The sequence below is a fragment of the Pygoscelis adeliae genome, unplaced genomic scaffold, assembly GCF_000699105.1.
Source record: "Pygoscelis adeliae isolate BGI_AS28 unplaced genomic scaffold, ASM69910v1 Scaffold88, whole genome shotgun sequence".
NCBI classification, from domain to species: Eukaryota; Metazoa; Chordata; class Aves; order Sphenisciformes; family Spheniscidae; genus Pygoscelis; species Pygoscelis adeliae.
Genome location: NW_008825616.1, coordinates 4378385 through 4393548, shown reverse-complemented (window position 1 = coordinate 4393548; position 15164 = coordinate 4378385). Strand labels below are relative to the sequence as shown.

Sequence of the window (15164 nt, the reverse complement as noted above, 5' to 3'; positions counted from 1 at the left end):
GGCTCCCCGCCCCGGGGCCTGGGGTCTCCCGCTCCCCCCCCGACTGCTGAGCATCCCCCCCTGGGGGCTGGGTCGAGGCCCTCCGGTCACTGAGGCCCCCCGGCACTGCCCCACCACAGGTGCTGAGCACCCCCGCAGGGAGGGGGGGACCCCCCTGCGTGCCTCCCCTCCACACACGCCCAGGGTGCTGGGCCCCCGCCTGCTCGCTGCCCCCCCACCCATCACCCAGGAGCGGGACTCTGCTTTATAATGGTCTGAAAGACAACGTTTTCTGATAGTTTTAATGCCGAGGGGTGGGTGGCCTCAGTGGGGCAGGGCCACTGGCATCCCCAAAAAAGCTGGCCAAGGTACCAACGAGTTTCCCGGCTCCCCTTAAAGCCTGGGGTGGGTCTCTGCCATGCTGCTTTTACCTGCTGTGGTCAAACGGAGCAACCGCTTAGAAAAGCAGCAGCGTCTCCCTCGGCTGCCCGGCTTGCTTGGGTGCCGACGGTGCTTGGCATGGACCTGCCACCGTTCTGCTGGAGCAGCCCTTTTCCTCGCCAGGTGGCAAGCGCAGAGTCCTGGGGCTCCGACCGAAGCAAGAGCACGGTGCCAGGATGGCCCCAAAGGACGCGCGTTGCTTGTCGTCCTTCAAAATAGGTCTTGTCACGCCGGTGGTGCTTCCCGCCGGCTGAGGGGTCACCCTTGTTTCTCTCACAAAATGAATTCGGAGGCTCCATGTACTAAGTCTTGCGACGTAACTCACTGTAGTCGTTTGGCTTTGAAGGCCCTACAAAGCATGCCCGTTTAAAACCGAGCTAGGTAAGAAAGCAGCGTGTGTTACAATGCTTGAAAGATACCCGGAGTAAAAACCACGCAGAATAATTCTGCTTTTATAGGAAAAGGACAACCATCGTGAGCTGAGGGGTGGAGTAAAGCTGTCCAAGCATCGTGCGCTAGCCCTCTGAAGTAGGCTGAGGGTGAATTGGTGACAGGGCAGTTTCTGGTGTTTGTTAAGTCGGGCTAATCCCCTGTGCTTTTAGGATACTACACCCGACGAACTGCTGTCTGCTGTTATGACAGCTGTCCTTCAAGATGTCAATCTTCGTCCTGAGGTCCTGGGAGACATCTGTGTTGGTGAGCGAACAACCTCCGTCCGGACTTGATACTCCTGGTCTGGATTGCTCTCTGGGACAGGCTGCTCCTGGTGTCCCATGGGATACGTGCAAGTATCGTGGGGTTGGAAGGGGTTAGTGTGTAGCGTTAGGTTTATGAAATCAGCGCGTCCTTCGCGACTGTTCTGTCGAGTGGTGGGGCTCTGATCTGGGTGCCGGATGGTACCGAGATGTTAACATCCCTTCGATGCCCGCAGCAAATAGCGAGGGAAGTACAACTAATTGACTGGAATCGTATCTTTGCACTCAGGAAACGTGCTGCAGCCTGGAGCTGGTGCTTTGATTGCAAGAGTTGCACAGTTTCTAAGGTAAACTCTCAACCAGATTGAGGTTCCTCCTGCCCTTCTCAGGCCTTGGCTACGGAGCAGCACTGGGTCAGAGGTTGCAATGAGGCTGGTGCGCTCCTAAGAAGTTACACCGAATCACCTTTTGCCTAGAAATTAGACTTTGGTTGAGCGTTTGGAGAACCCTGCTGCTAAAGGACAGGCAGGCAGAGGTGAGGCCGATTAATCTCTTTGTGGCACCTGTGTTGAGCCCCTGAATGGGAGATGTTGCTTTGTGGGCTCCCAGCTGTACCTGCTGCTTCTCCGTACTGCAAAGCTGCACTTCTCTCTGCTCTGTGTGGGCCTGAAACCATGGAGTTGTCTCGGGTCTTTCTGTTCGTTTCCCAGTGTTGCGGTTGATGGCTCATATTGAGCTGGATCCCAGCTTCCAAATATTTCAGCCAGTGTCTATTGCCGAGTGATGTTTGCTTCTGTAAATCAGTGTACAACCACCACTTTGGAGAGGTGCAGACGCAGCCTACCAGAAATTGTGAATATTGCAGAGCTTTTCAGTGTTTCTGGCCCCAGTCAGGGCTCAGGAACGAGGCACGTGAGAGGGCCTTGCTTACAGAGGACCTTCTGAAGACAGACCTGTGGGGAAACAGCACTTAGAGCTACTTGCAAATCAAGTTTGGAAATTATGTATGAACTTTGCTTTCTCTTGGTGCGGGACCAAATAGGTCAACAAATGAATAAAGGGATCTGTCTTGGGGGTTAAATTTTAATCAGGTGGCTTAATGCTCTCTTTAGTGGTTTGGTTTGTTGCATGGTTTTCGTCACTGAGTCTTTGCCAACGCTGTCTTTATTTTCTAGTGGTATTCCAGAGACGGTGCCGTGCTTGAGCGTGAACCGGCAGTGCTCCTCCGGGCTACAGGCCATTATCAATATAGCTGGTAAGTGTTACGGGCACTCGGATCGGAGTCGACGCCTGCCCCACCCCAAGTGCTCATTTCTTCTGTCCTCAAATCTCTCTGAGCAGTGAAAATAGTGATAATGTCTTCTGCTGTTAGGCATTTTCGGTGTGGTGTTGGTTGAATGCTTCTGTATCCTTGAGTGGCCGAGTTTACCCCTAGAGAAGTAGCTTGGTTTTCTGAGGATGAGTTCTACCATCGCTTCCACATCAGGCAGCTTCTAGAAGGGTCCCTCCTGTCCTCTCTGGTTGCATATCAGGTCATGGTTAGTCTTCAGCCCCATCAGCTCCTTGACCTGGCTCACGTTCTGGCAGGTGGGAGGGCGGCGGGAATGCACCTTTTGGCTGTACTGGGTGCCTCAGGTGTTCGTGAAACCATAGCTGGAGTGGAAGTGCTTTTGCTCCTAATGGCAGTAAGAATGTTTATGCACTGCTGTTACAGGTGGCATCCGAAATGGATCGTATGACATTGGCTTGGCCTGTGGGTAAGAATGTCTTTTTATGGCACTTGCTTAGGCTGCCTGAAAGTAGCGCTCAGCCCCTCTCCAATAGCTCTTGTGTGAGGAATTAGAAATCCCTTCCAACCAGATCTGTCTCCCCCAAGGAAATAGATGCTGTCCTCGTTTGACAAATAGGTGAATAAACTCTAAAATTAGGACCTGGATTTAAGCGGTGGCTGCAGATGCAATTCGTGTATTTCCAGAGGCTGCTGAGTGCTTTCGCAGAAGATCAGGCCATCTTAAAGGGTCTGAGAGCGGGTGCTTGAAAATCCTTTAATTCCCCTGGAAGCTTTGGTCTTGGTGACGTGCCTGCTGGGGTTGCAGTAAGAGGCTGAGTATCTCTTACAAGCATGCAAAAAGCCTGTTTTATTAGGGTCCTCTGGCTCTGCTGGAGGATACCACTTGTGTGCAGAGCTCTGTCAGCCTGAAAGAGCCTGCCGTGATTAGCTTTTTAACTAATCTCCAATTAACTGGTGTCTTAGAATTCCAGCAGCTATCTTGGATAAAGAAATTAATGCCCTACCCAGGCTAATAACTGTTCTGCAGACTTACAGATGTTCTTCTGCAGTGGACAGGCATGCTGTTCTTTGCTTCTGTCCTAACATCATAAGATGTGTTTATTTTTTAGAGGATTGTGTAAATGTTAGGTTGGCTTTAGAGAAATACTAGCGACCACATACAAATTCACTTCAGAAGAACAAATAACAAAGTATTCAGTGATCCTGAGGCTAAAATACGAGGTTTCTCTTTCTTTACCTTGGTAACTCTAAGTCTTTCTTGAATTATTACTGTACACAGTCATCCAGTAGCCCTTAAGAAAATATTTATATTTACAACTTCTCAACACCTGCACGTACTTGGTTGAGCAAGATCTGATGCTGAAAACACCCTTCTTTAGACTGCTGCGAAAGAAACAACTCGGCAAGGCAGGCACGTTCCCCTGATGCAGGCTGAGTGCTTGGTGTTCACGGGGGATGCTTCCGCTTGAACGCGTGATGCTCTTCACTCGTTCACTGTAACGCAGTTGTTTCGAGAAGTGGCTTGGCAGTGTCCACAAAAATGATATGTTTTAAGGTACTGAAAGGGTTTGGGATCCAGCCTTTGCACCTTTGGGTATGCAAGCCACCGCCTTTCACTGTTGGAAGATTTTTGGCCTCTCCCCTGCAGGGTCCTCCATGAAGACATAAAACCCATACGTTACAAATAGGTTTTGTGAGTCGGGTGTATCCCAAGTCATGCTCTTCCCCTGAGTGGACTCGCCCACTCTGTAGGTGGAGAGATACTGGATGACAACACAAAACGCAGTAGCTGTGGTTTGCTCTTACTTAAAACCTGATGCTGTACCTTCCTTCAGGGAGTAGATGCAGTTGAAGTCAAGTAATGCAGTGTCCCGTATTAGAGTTAGTTCAAATTCCTGATAGTGCTTACTATAAGCTGCTTGGGGAAAAGCTGTATTTTCCGCTTGTCTCGCATTTTCCAGGAATAGGGTTTTTTTGTTGTTTACTCTTTGTGAGTGTATTTGCGTGGTGCAGAATAGACTTCAAACCCTCTTCCCACCATAGGCTTCGTGGTCTAGACTGACTTTACAAAAACTCACGGGTCTTAAGTGATGGCTGTGTATTTATGCAGCCAAATTGGATATCTTCAGTCGGTTAACTCATTTGTAGCTGAAAGACTGCAGCCTCTGGGGTCCATGTCTTAAATTCTTTGTGTTGTGAAATTCAAATGGCACAATGTTTTGCTTAATACTTAACTACACTGCCAACCAGTTCTTAAGCTGTAAGTGGCATTTTTATGGCTGTTGATGATCTCGCTGCAAACTCCAGTCCTAGGACCTTAGGTTTCTCGTTATGTTTGAGGACAAAAGTGCCAGAATCATTAGCGATTCTTTCCTAGCTGTGGAAACGAGAAATTAACTGTTGACATTGGTATCCTGTTCTTAGTGAAACAAGGACGAATTTAATCTAGCAATCTGTTTTCATTTCATGGTGATTCTTACATTGATGATTGAAGAGCTTCTGCCTCAGCTGGTTCTTAATTATTAGCTGCATTTCTGTAGGGTGATAGGAAAGCGTGTTGTCAAGATGCTGAGATTTGATCAATCTTAACTGAGCAATTACCACAAATATAGTATGAAAGCACTGGTAGCAAATCCAAATTTTTCTTGTGTTTAGTGTGGAAACGATGTCCCTCAGAAATGCAAATAACCCTGGTGATATCAGTTCCAGTATGATGGAAAACAGCAAAGCTCGAGATTGCCTTATTCCTATGGGGTAAGTGTTTCCTCTTCCCAAAGTTTAAGGGTTTTCTGGATGGTCTGTCTCCTCGGTGACCAGACTGAAATCAATCTGAATCCAGCGAGCTTGGATCTGTATGTGATGGCATCCTCCTTGGCTGTGGTAGAAGGTTAATTATGTGAAATGAGGGGGAAGATCAACGACTCTGATGAAAGATTTCCTTGTCTTTTGTCGTAAGCCCAATGGCTTAGTGAGCAAGGAAAGTGGATTTGAACCTTGTTTTGGTCCTAGATTTGATTCAGGATTTGTTTCTGCCAAGCAGTTCTAGGTTGAGAAGGCAGCAGTTAGCTTTGAGACTAAAGCCAGTGCTTGTACCTTGCGTTGTCTTAGTAGAAGCCAACTGCAGCTCCATTAGATGAGTTGTTGGATTAATTCTGTGATGTTGTTTTCCCCAGAATAACCTCAGAAAACGTGGCAGAGAAGTTTGGAGTTTCCCGAAAGAAGCAAGATGCCTTTGCCTTGGCTTCCCAACAAAAGTAAAGGACTTTTTTTTTTTCTTTTTTTTTTTTTTAAAACCGTTTAGTTAAGGACTAAATAGAGGTAGAAAACGCATTGCTACTTCCCAAGAGTGGTTAAGTGCAGCCTTTGTGTTGCCTTCGAAACCTTAATAGTGAGTAAAGAAGCTTGAGAAGGTCAGAGCGAAGACCGGTGCGTGTCACGGGTTGTGTGATAAGGAAACCCGAGTCCAGAGCTGTAGTGGGGATTGTGTGACTGATCTTGCGCACATATCACCGGGCACGCGAGCCTTGAGCGCTGAGTGCCCCTGTGTTTTCCAGCATCCAAAGGATGTGACCTCCATGAGGTTTCTGAAACGAATGTATGGGTCAATATTTTCATAGTGGCTTTGGCTCGCTGTCATTTGAAACTGGACGTGGGAGTGGCAGCAGAAGGAACCTTTCCCAAGAGGCAATATTTAAATGTAGCTGTTTCTAGAGAACTGCCGAGCTTATGAGAAGAGTGGCTTGTCTTTGCTGCTGGTCCTTGGCTCCAAGTGAGTCCAATCCTACCTCTAATAACCTTCCTCGTAGGTTAAATCACTGCCAAAGTAAACTGACCCCTGGAATCCGTGGGGCTGTACTGGCAGTCCAGTGGCGGGCGATACGTTAAAGTTGCTGCTGTCAAAGAGTTAAACTAAATTTCAGAGCTCTGTTTAAGCATCGCCCCGGTCCAATTATTTATCTAATACAGGAAGCCACTGCACAGGCCAGTTAACCTTTAAATTCTGGCCCGGCTTCTAGGGAACTTGGCATGCCAGCCTTTCTCACTGACATTGAACTGATAACGCAAAAGGGTATGTGAACGCGATCCTCGCCTCTCACATGAGGAAAGGGGTGATTTTCTGGCCTCGGTCTCAGGATGTCTGCGGAGTTACTGATCTGTCCTTCAGCACTTCGCCCTAACTCTCGCTTACCTGGAAGTATTAAATATTTTCATTTTATTAGTAAAAGTGTAAAGTGATGAGGGGGTAAAACAAGCTTTCAGTCATCCAATTTGTATCCCCTGTAAAGGGTGCTCTGCTGCTGGAAGGTAAATCTTCTATTTCAGCTCTACTGTGGAGGCTTTTAAATACCTTGTTCATATGAAAGATTAAAACTGTGTGACCTGAGCTAATTCTAATGTAGCTAATTGCATTCTGCCTACTTATGTCAGTCCGGTCATGTCAGTTGTTCCCTATTGCTAATGCTGCTGTCTCAGGGACCAGACCCTATCTTTGCTGCACCTTTACTGCTGAATTAAGTGATACCCTTCTACGTAGTCACACTGAACTATGCAACGTAAATTGTGATCATCTTGGGTTGAAAGGTTACATTTAAATGCCGGAAGATTATACCTGAAGTCTGTGGTCTAAAGCTCAACTTGTCTTTAGTTGGACAAAACCAGGAATGAGTGAAACTTTAGCTGTTCCTTAACTTGCTCTGGCAAGTTTGCATTATTAGCATTATGCAGAGGCTTAGCCCGCTTGCCCTGTTTAAACCTAGAAATAAGAATTGATGTTTAAACATCAGGATTCAGTTACTTTCTTACAGCTGTGATGTGACTGTACCACTGGACAAACACAGCTTCATGCTGTGGGCCGGTGGCGGTCAGTCAGTCACAAAGGCGTTGATGGGAACGGAACGGGGATCTTGCTCAGAAGCGTGTGATCCTGTGACCCAGGTTTTGGGGAGAATGCCCATAATGTTAGTGATAAATTTCCCGTGACGAAGAGGTAAGAAGTTTGTCTTCCCGTGAATGGAAATAAGTATTCGCCTGTCGTCTTGTCCGCTACTCAGCGATGATGTACCTGTGTACCAAGTCACACCTTAGTTCATTCTCTTGCTAACCGGTTTCCTTGTCATTAGTTCTCTTGCAATTCACCTCCAGAACATTTCAACCTTTCGTACTCTTCTTTAACAGAGCAGCAAAAGCTCAGCAGATGGGACTGTTTAAAACTGAGATTGTTCCAGTGAAGACCACTGTTCTAGATGATCAGGGCAACCAAAAAACAATCACCGTGCACCAAGACGAAGGGATTAGGCCCTCCACAACCCTGGAAGGCTTGGCAAAGCTGAAGCCTGCCTTCAAAGAGGATGGTAGCACTACAGCAGGTCAGCTCTGTTGTTAAATTTGTGTTGTTCCTGTGGTTTACTTGCCTTGTAATAGAATGTGCTCAGACGAAAAAGGCGTTAATAGATGTCTTCCAACAGGTAATGCCAGCCAGGTCAGTGATGGAGCGGCTGCTGTTCTCCTGGCAAAACGCTCAAAAGCAGCGCAACTGGGACTCCCAGTCCTGGGGGTGCTCAGGTCCTTTGCTGTGGTCGGAGTCCCACCCGATGTCATGGGCATAGGACCAGCCTACGCAATCCCTGTAGCTGTGGAGAAGGCGGGTAAGAACCACTTGTCACTCATACAGTGTTTGGCACAAGGCAAATCAGACTCTGTGGACTGAAATTTAAGATTATATTATTCTAGCATGTGCGGCTATCAGCCATAGGAACAGTGAACTTGAATTTAAAACCTTAAAAATCCCAGCTGGGATTATTGTAATACCGTTCGCTTGTACTCGTGTATAAATTGTCACGCACTCACCTTTGAGAAGCTCAGGATTAAATCCCTGCACAGTCTCAACAAACGGTTAACAAGTGGCAAGTGATTTAGTGTTCATTTAGTGCTTTTTTCCTTAATATGACACGCGGGGGGGGGGGGTGTTTGGTTTTGGGGGTTTTTTTCACTACAATTTTGGCATCTGAGCAGTGGAGCAGGCTTTCCTCAGGGCTCTTGCCATACTCATCAGGTTAAATAGCTTTTATAGATGACGATTATTGTTGTGTCCGCCTGCCGTTGCTATGGTCACATGCTCACCTGTAGTTTTATCTTTCAATCTCGAAATACCCTTCAATCTTTAATCCCTCTGCAAAGGAATCGCATCTCATCTAAGGAAGCTTGGCCAGCTCAGTGTCACGATACCATAAACTGTGACGTTTTGCAGCCTTTAGGCATTGTTGTCCATAAACATGCGCACAAGTGTAATACCCCACATGGAGCCAAGGTCCCCCTCTCTTTGTCATTAGTGGAGTAGAACTAGAATTCATAAAGGGAAGCTGTGAGTGAATTATTCTCTTTGATATAGTCATAAGGCAAAAATATCTCCTTTTAAATCCTGACTTTTCCGAACCATAGGTCTGACTCTGAATGACATTGATATATATGAAATTAATGAAGCCTTTGCAAGCCAGGTGAGTGATCGTCACGTTTGAGTTGCTACATTGCTTGGTAGCTGAGTGTGTTTCAGCTTGGTCTCAAAATAAAGAGTTGAACTTGTTCCACTTAGGACATCTTCAGCCAAATGTTAATAACACGTACAGGCTGTTTTCCCTTTCCTTCAAATAAAAATAAGCTTATACAGCTTAATATTTAAAAAACAAGAAAGCAACAGAAAAACGTGTCCACCGAATAAGAACGTAATCGTTACTATTGTATCCTCATACCAACTTGCAAAACGTCTGTTTCGCGAGGGCTGTCCTTTGTTACCGGGTGGTGTCAGTGTGACTGTGTTGCATTCACCGATTTGGCGGTCCTTAATGAAAGGTAGAAACTTCGCTACTGTGTCTTCCACAAATCTGTGACCTGCCTGTCGGAAAGCACGTGGGCTCAGTTTGAGATGAAGTTGGTAGGCGTAGCTCACTCCGTGTGCTTTGGATTTGTAACGTAGTTCCACTCCTTTCCACTGGGAAAGATGGTCTAGCTGGAGTCAGGCCTCTAAGTACTAACTGTTCAATACTTTAACAGCAGCTGACACAATGATGTGGAGTTTGTGTAATAACAAACATAGTTTAAGCTAAACTCGTTTTAAGCGCAAATCTTCTGAAGGCCCTAGAGCTACCGAGGATGGTTTGCCGTCCCTCTTTATATATGGACGAGATCACCAGTCTGCTCCGCAGTCCTCTTAGCTCTCTGTTCCAGGAGAGCTGAGAACTAACGGAGGCGAGAGTATCTCCATGAAAACATTCCCTCTGTCTTTCTAGGCTGTGTACTGTGTTGAAAAGCTGGGCATTCCCATGGAGAAGGTCAACCCCCTGGGAGGAGCGATAGCGCTGGGGCACCCACTGGGCTGTACTGGTGCTCGTCAAGTTGTCACCTTGCTCAATGAATTGAAGCGCAGAGGGAAAAGGTGAGCACTGAGGAACAGTATTAGCCTTAATGCCTTAAATGTATGACAGTAACTTAGGCTCAGAAGTAACCATCGGTTTGGGTTAAGCTTTTTCCATCCCTTCGATAGCTTTGAACGTGCATTCCCGATGGTTCTCTTTAGGCAGGGCTGTGTAATGTCTTGCTGCACGTGAATGCAGAGTCTCTCCTGGTCCGTGGTAGTGCAGGGCCCTGGAGCAGACGTCTCTACCGTGCAGAGTTAGAGCAGCGAGTCAGCGGGTTTTGTGACGGTTTGGTCCCAGGACTCGGGCTCTTCCTGATGTGTGAAAGAAAGCCGGTAGGTGCTGCTGGCTGGCTCTGTCACTGCTCCCTTGGGGCTGGCACACTGCAGTCACTGGACTGCACCTTAGGATGAGCTGTGCTCTGGCCTAGAGGGGAGGGTAACGGCGATGGTGAGCTGTTAAATGCCAAGCAAATCAGACAGTAATAATAAACCGCCTAAAACTGAAGTGGAAGAACTTGCTCTGAAGTCAGGCTTTCCACTCTGTTTTTCCACAGATCCTACTGCACATCATCCGACTATCCAAAATTACCTTGAGCTTCTACATAGCAAAGCCAGGTGAAGGGCAGTGGTAGGAGGCAGGAAAGGAAGAGTTTCTTCCTCAGCCCGTCTGAATCAAAGCAGTTCTCCTAGCTCGACCTCACTGCTAGTGTGTCTGAGGCAGGTGGCTAAGGAGCTTGCTTCTGGCACGCTGCTCCTGAGAAAGCAGGCAGAGAAATGACATGGGTCCACGTGCTCTGCAAACCCCACCCTGCAAGAACTCCAGGGCATCAGGACCAGAGTTAGAATCTCTTGGTGACACAGGAGAGCAGTGGGTAGCTCAAATTTATGGTATTCTTTTTCCCCCCAGGTGATCTAGACCCGATCTGTCTTAATTCCATGTGTTCTTTCATTTCAGAGCATACGGTGTTGTATCAATGTGCATTGGAACTGGCATGGGCGCTGCAGCGGTATTTGAGTACCCAGGGAACTAACCTCCAGCATACTGACGAAACAACACAACAGCTAATTCTCTGCCTTCTCTAGTAACAGCAAATGATTTGCACTGTGAAATCAAGTGGATTCAGGGATTCGTTACTAGATCTACAAATTCTAGGCACAAATTGCAAAGTAGAATAAATCGTACAGATCTACTCAGGAGGTGGGAAAATGCAAAACTGGCAAATGGCATCCTGACACGAGAAGAGAAATTCAGTTCAGCTGAAGTTCAACTACAGGCCCTTGTGTGGTGATTATGAATTAATATTTCTAATCTAATTGATCCCTGTATTCTGTGAATATTACCAGAGAGAATTCGTTCATGGTACAGTATTTTTGTATGACAAATTGTCTAAAACAGTTGCTCCAAATGAAAACAACTGGTGCACATGAAAAGGCTTTTCCAGGGTTTTCTAAAAAGATTTCACCATCTTGCAAGAAGTGTAGAACAGCTTGTTTTGAAAGCGGTGCAAAGGCTTAACGTCACCTCCTTTACAACTCCGTCTGTCCTATCCCAGCCGTAAGTTGGCTGTGCCTTAAATTGTCCCTGTGCTGGAGGATGTGCTTTGGCTCTCCACGTTCAACCAAGCTGCTCTGAAGCCTCCGGTGGGGGCAAGTGGGAGGACTAGAATGTAATTTACACAGGAGCAAACAAACTGTTGAGGTGCCTGAATAGAAAGGTTTTGATGATTTGCTAGAAGCCAGGAATTGGAAGGTGGCCATTCCGTCTCTTACAGCACATTTCTAATTATCAGCTTGTGTGACTCTAACTTAGAGGACAAGCTTATGCTTAATAATATTTACTTACGTGACCCAAAACAGATTTCAGCATTACTCTTCCTGCAAGCACTGCATGAACGTCAGCAAAATACATGTTTCGTCTTGTAAAGGTCTCCCTTTTCTGTTCTTATGAGCAGAAAGATCACTCAAACTCAGAGCTAACGGCTTGAAAAAGAAATGTACTCATCGCCTTTGACATGTTAGAAACGTTTAAATTCGTAACGCAGACTGAAGTTCTTTGTCCCGGCCCGTGTTTTTGCGCTTAATAATACAGTTGGGTTCTTGCAATATATTTGTGTTCTTTGTATGGTGATTGTTAGTGGAAGGTCATGATTAGCTAGAGCTATTGGATGTTCTCACATTCCTGTGCTGTAGCCTGTCTCACGCACCCAGCAATCACGCATGCTGAATTTTAGAGCAAAAAAGATGAAATTATTTAGAGGTGGCAGAGAGGCATTAGCATCTTCAAGGGTCCTTTTTGCACGCTGAGGTTGCTGTGTATAAAATGAATTCTCCTTGCTAGTACAAGTCTGTTTTAAACCAGGCAGGAGGCAGCTATTGTGCATCTTTTGTTCTCCTCCAGTGTGGATTGCAGCTCCCTCCTCCCCCCACTTGCTGCCTTTAACAAAAACCTTTTATATGATGGGATTGGAAAACTTAACAGGCTCAGAAGTGGGAATTTCAGTGACCTTTAGCTAAAGTAATACTAAAAACATTTAAAGAGAAGTGTGAGTAAATGGGAACCGTGTGGGGGGAAAGAATTAAAAGGAAGAAGGGTTCCTCCCTCTGTAGCTGAAGGGGATACGCTCAATACCCAAGCATGATGAAACATGCAGGTTGGTCATTTTCCAAGGAGCTCAGGGAAAGTTGGCTCTTCCCCTTTTCATGTAAGGCACCGAGAAAACAGCCAGGGGAGTGCTGGCCTGTTCGCTAATTCTTGCTTTTATTATGTGTCAATGTCCATTTTAATGTCAAACCAGTAAACAAGGCAAAACAAAAGCTGTTTTTTTAAGGCACGAACAGTCTTTAATTGTGATTTGAGGCATACGGTGATAGGCAAAGGGGTTTGGCCTAACTGTTACCATAGCTGCTTTGCAATTTAAAACGGATTATTCTGCAGAGCCTGGTTCTGCGGGTAATGGTAAACTTATCACAGCAATAAAAGTAATAGCACAGAATGAGATTATGACTCTCTTCTTTAAAGTACCATGAGCTTTTTTTCCTCCTCATAACTTAAAATTTCATTCTGCTAAAATTCCAGTCCATATTAAAACCGCTGAAGTAGATGAAAATACAGGCTCAACTGATGGCACATCTGCATCCAACCCATTACCTTGACATGTCCCACGTTGTCTTGCTTAAATTAAACGCAGGTCTTCATACTTCCCATCGTATGTTCCTCGTCCCCTGATCTGTAGCTTGCAAGGCTTCTCTCCCAGCATTCCAGTAATGGTCACAACAGTTTCATATTCGATGTCGCTCCTAAAATGCAGAGCAAAAAGACAGTTCAGTTACAGCTAGACGCAATTCTGTGTTTAAGGATGAAATGAGTTACTTTGCGGAGTAAAAAGGGGAGGATGGTGCCCTAAGGCATGAACTGCTCCTAGTCACAAGCACTGGTCTCCAGCGTCAGTGTCGAGTCTGCGGGTGGCAATGTCACTTCATAGCGTCACGTCCCACGGCTACGAATAGGGTGTTTGAAAAGAATGGTCCCGTCTGTACCTGAAGTAAAGACACTGGATTATTAACTTCATGTTTGAAAGAAGAACTTGAGTATCTTCCTACTTGTGAAATTCTATTTTAGTTAAATAAATAAAATGAAGCTCTGCTGGGGGCTAGCGTTTGGGAGCAAATGCCTGCACTGCCTTGATGTGAAACTCATCCCTGTGACAGAGAGTTTGAAATGGAAAAGTTTCTGTCAGCTCCCCTAAGGCAAGGGGCAGTCAGTGGAGTCCAGGTTGTAAATGGACATCAAAAAGCTTACAGCAAGTGTAGTTTTGCGTTAAGTGGAAATCTTACAGCATAATTCGCCTCAGGCTAAGGCTACCCAGCACTCCTGAGACTGTTCGTCTGAAGGACTTCTCTGTGTCTAAGAGATGGCGGCTGTAAAGGCCTGAGGCAGGAGCCTGTTCTGCCAGACAACTTTTATTTTTTCCTTCTCATAAAAAATTCCCCTGCAGGAAGACCACTGATTTAGGGAGGTGAATTATTAAAATCACCTCACACCTTGCATATAATTATTTGCTAACGCCGTGCTGGTCCTGAGCTCTGCTGTCTTGGGAATTCTTTGTCTGGAGCTGAACAGACGAGCTGGCTGCTACACAGCAACATCTTTGCTTTCTGGTACGTTCGGGCATGCTGATGAGCGTACCTGTTGTCAGACAAAACGAAGCGCTTCAGGCATATTCAGAAGCACTCCAGAAAGATTTAGGCAGGCGGGAGCCTGGGGAGGTCTCTGGTCCACCGCGCTGCTCAGAGCAGGGACAGCTTAGAGCAGCAGCTCACGGCTTCATCCCACTGAGATTGCAGTAGCTCCGGTGATGGCGATCTCGCAGCGCGTTCCAGGGAGATCGACGTTGCGCCAATAACTCATGTCACCTATAGTTCGCTTCTTGAAACTTCCCTGTCAGCAGTGTTCAGAGTTCACTGAAATCACTGGGACAGACTTCTCTTACTTAAACTTTCTGCCACCATGTGATAACTTCCGAGAAAATAATTTGTAATGGAAGCTGAATTTTCTTACAGGAGTTGTATCTCTCTAATTAGAGCAAAGAAATTAAAGGCTTTGGGTCACTACCTCTGCCATTCACAACTAATTCCTAGCCTTGACAAAGATGATGATAAGATGTCCGTAAACATAATTAGAACAGTATTAGATGTTTATAGGACAAAGAAAGTAATTTTCATCTGCTGTCTTCTGTTCTTTGCTGTCATTTGCCTGCAGCTCACTTTATCTTTGTTGTGTAGAAAACCTTTGGACTAGAGGCAACAAAAATACGTTGGGTTTTTTTTTTTTCTTTCTTTCTCATCAAACATCAGCATAACTGTTACGCTAAACATTGAACCAGGCTAAGCGAGGGTAAAACAAATTGTATCACTGCATTAAAACAACATTTTGCTCTATTTGCTTCATCAGGAGGTACTCTGAATGCATGCAGGGAAGTAAAGGACTTCAAAAAGTTACTTTTAGAGAGAAGCCACATAGACAATAGTAAAGGATCCCTGAGACTGACTGCAAAAGATGTTGCGTTTTCCTGCACGACAAACAGCTGCTCTACTGGAATTCTGAGATCTCCAGACACATTTCTGCCTCTGTCCTAATAAAGTGCTGGGTGCGTAAAGGCCTCAACTGTTGTATCAGCCTCTGCACTGAATTACAGGCCTGAGATTTGCCCTCTGTTGAAGACATTGCTCTAAAGAAAGGTACGTAGTCAGTGTGTCATGCCAACTGTTGGAACAGCATGATTTCGAGTGGGTAAACCTAAAGTCTGAAATTCTGGGTGCCGATTCAAAAAAAAAAATCCCATCTCCG

General features: G+C 46.0%; 2 protein-coding genes across 2 annotated transcripts in view; one reads left to right on the top strand and one right to left on the bottom strand.

Moving 5' to 3' along the window:
* Positions 1-2459, top strand: part of LOC103924744 (mitogen-activated protein kinase kinase kinase 3-like) — a 66672-nt gene extending 64213 nt beyond the window's left edge. Inside the window, exon 17 of the mRNA XM_009333320.1 lies at positions 2440-2459. Coding sequence (XP_009331595.1) covers positions 2440-2459 — 20 coding nt within the window. The remainder of the gene's footprint in view (positions 1-2439) is intronic.
* A 10531-nt stretch (positions 2460-12990) lies between these two features.
* The window catches only part of DLEC1 (deleted in lung and esophageal cancer 1), a 42849-nt gene continuing 40675 nt past the window's right edge, over positions 12991-15164 (bottom strand). The window contains exon 38 of the mRNA XM_009333318.1: positions 12991-13114. Coding sequence (XP_009331593.1) covers positions 12991-13114 — 124 coding nt within the window. The remainder of the gene's footprint in view (positions 13115-15164) is intronic.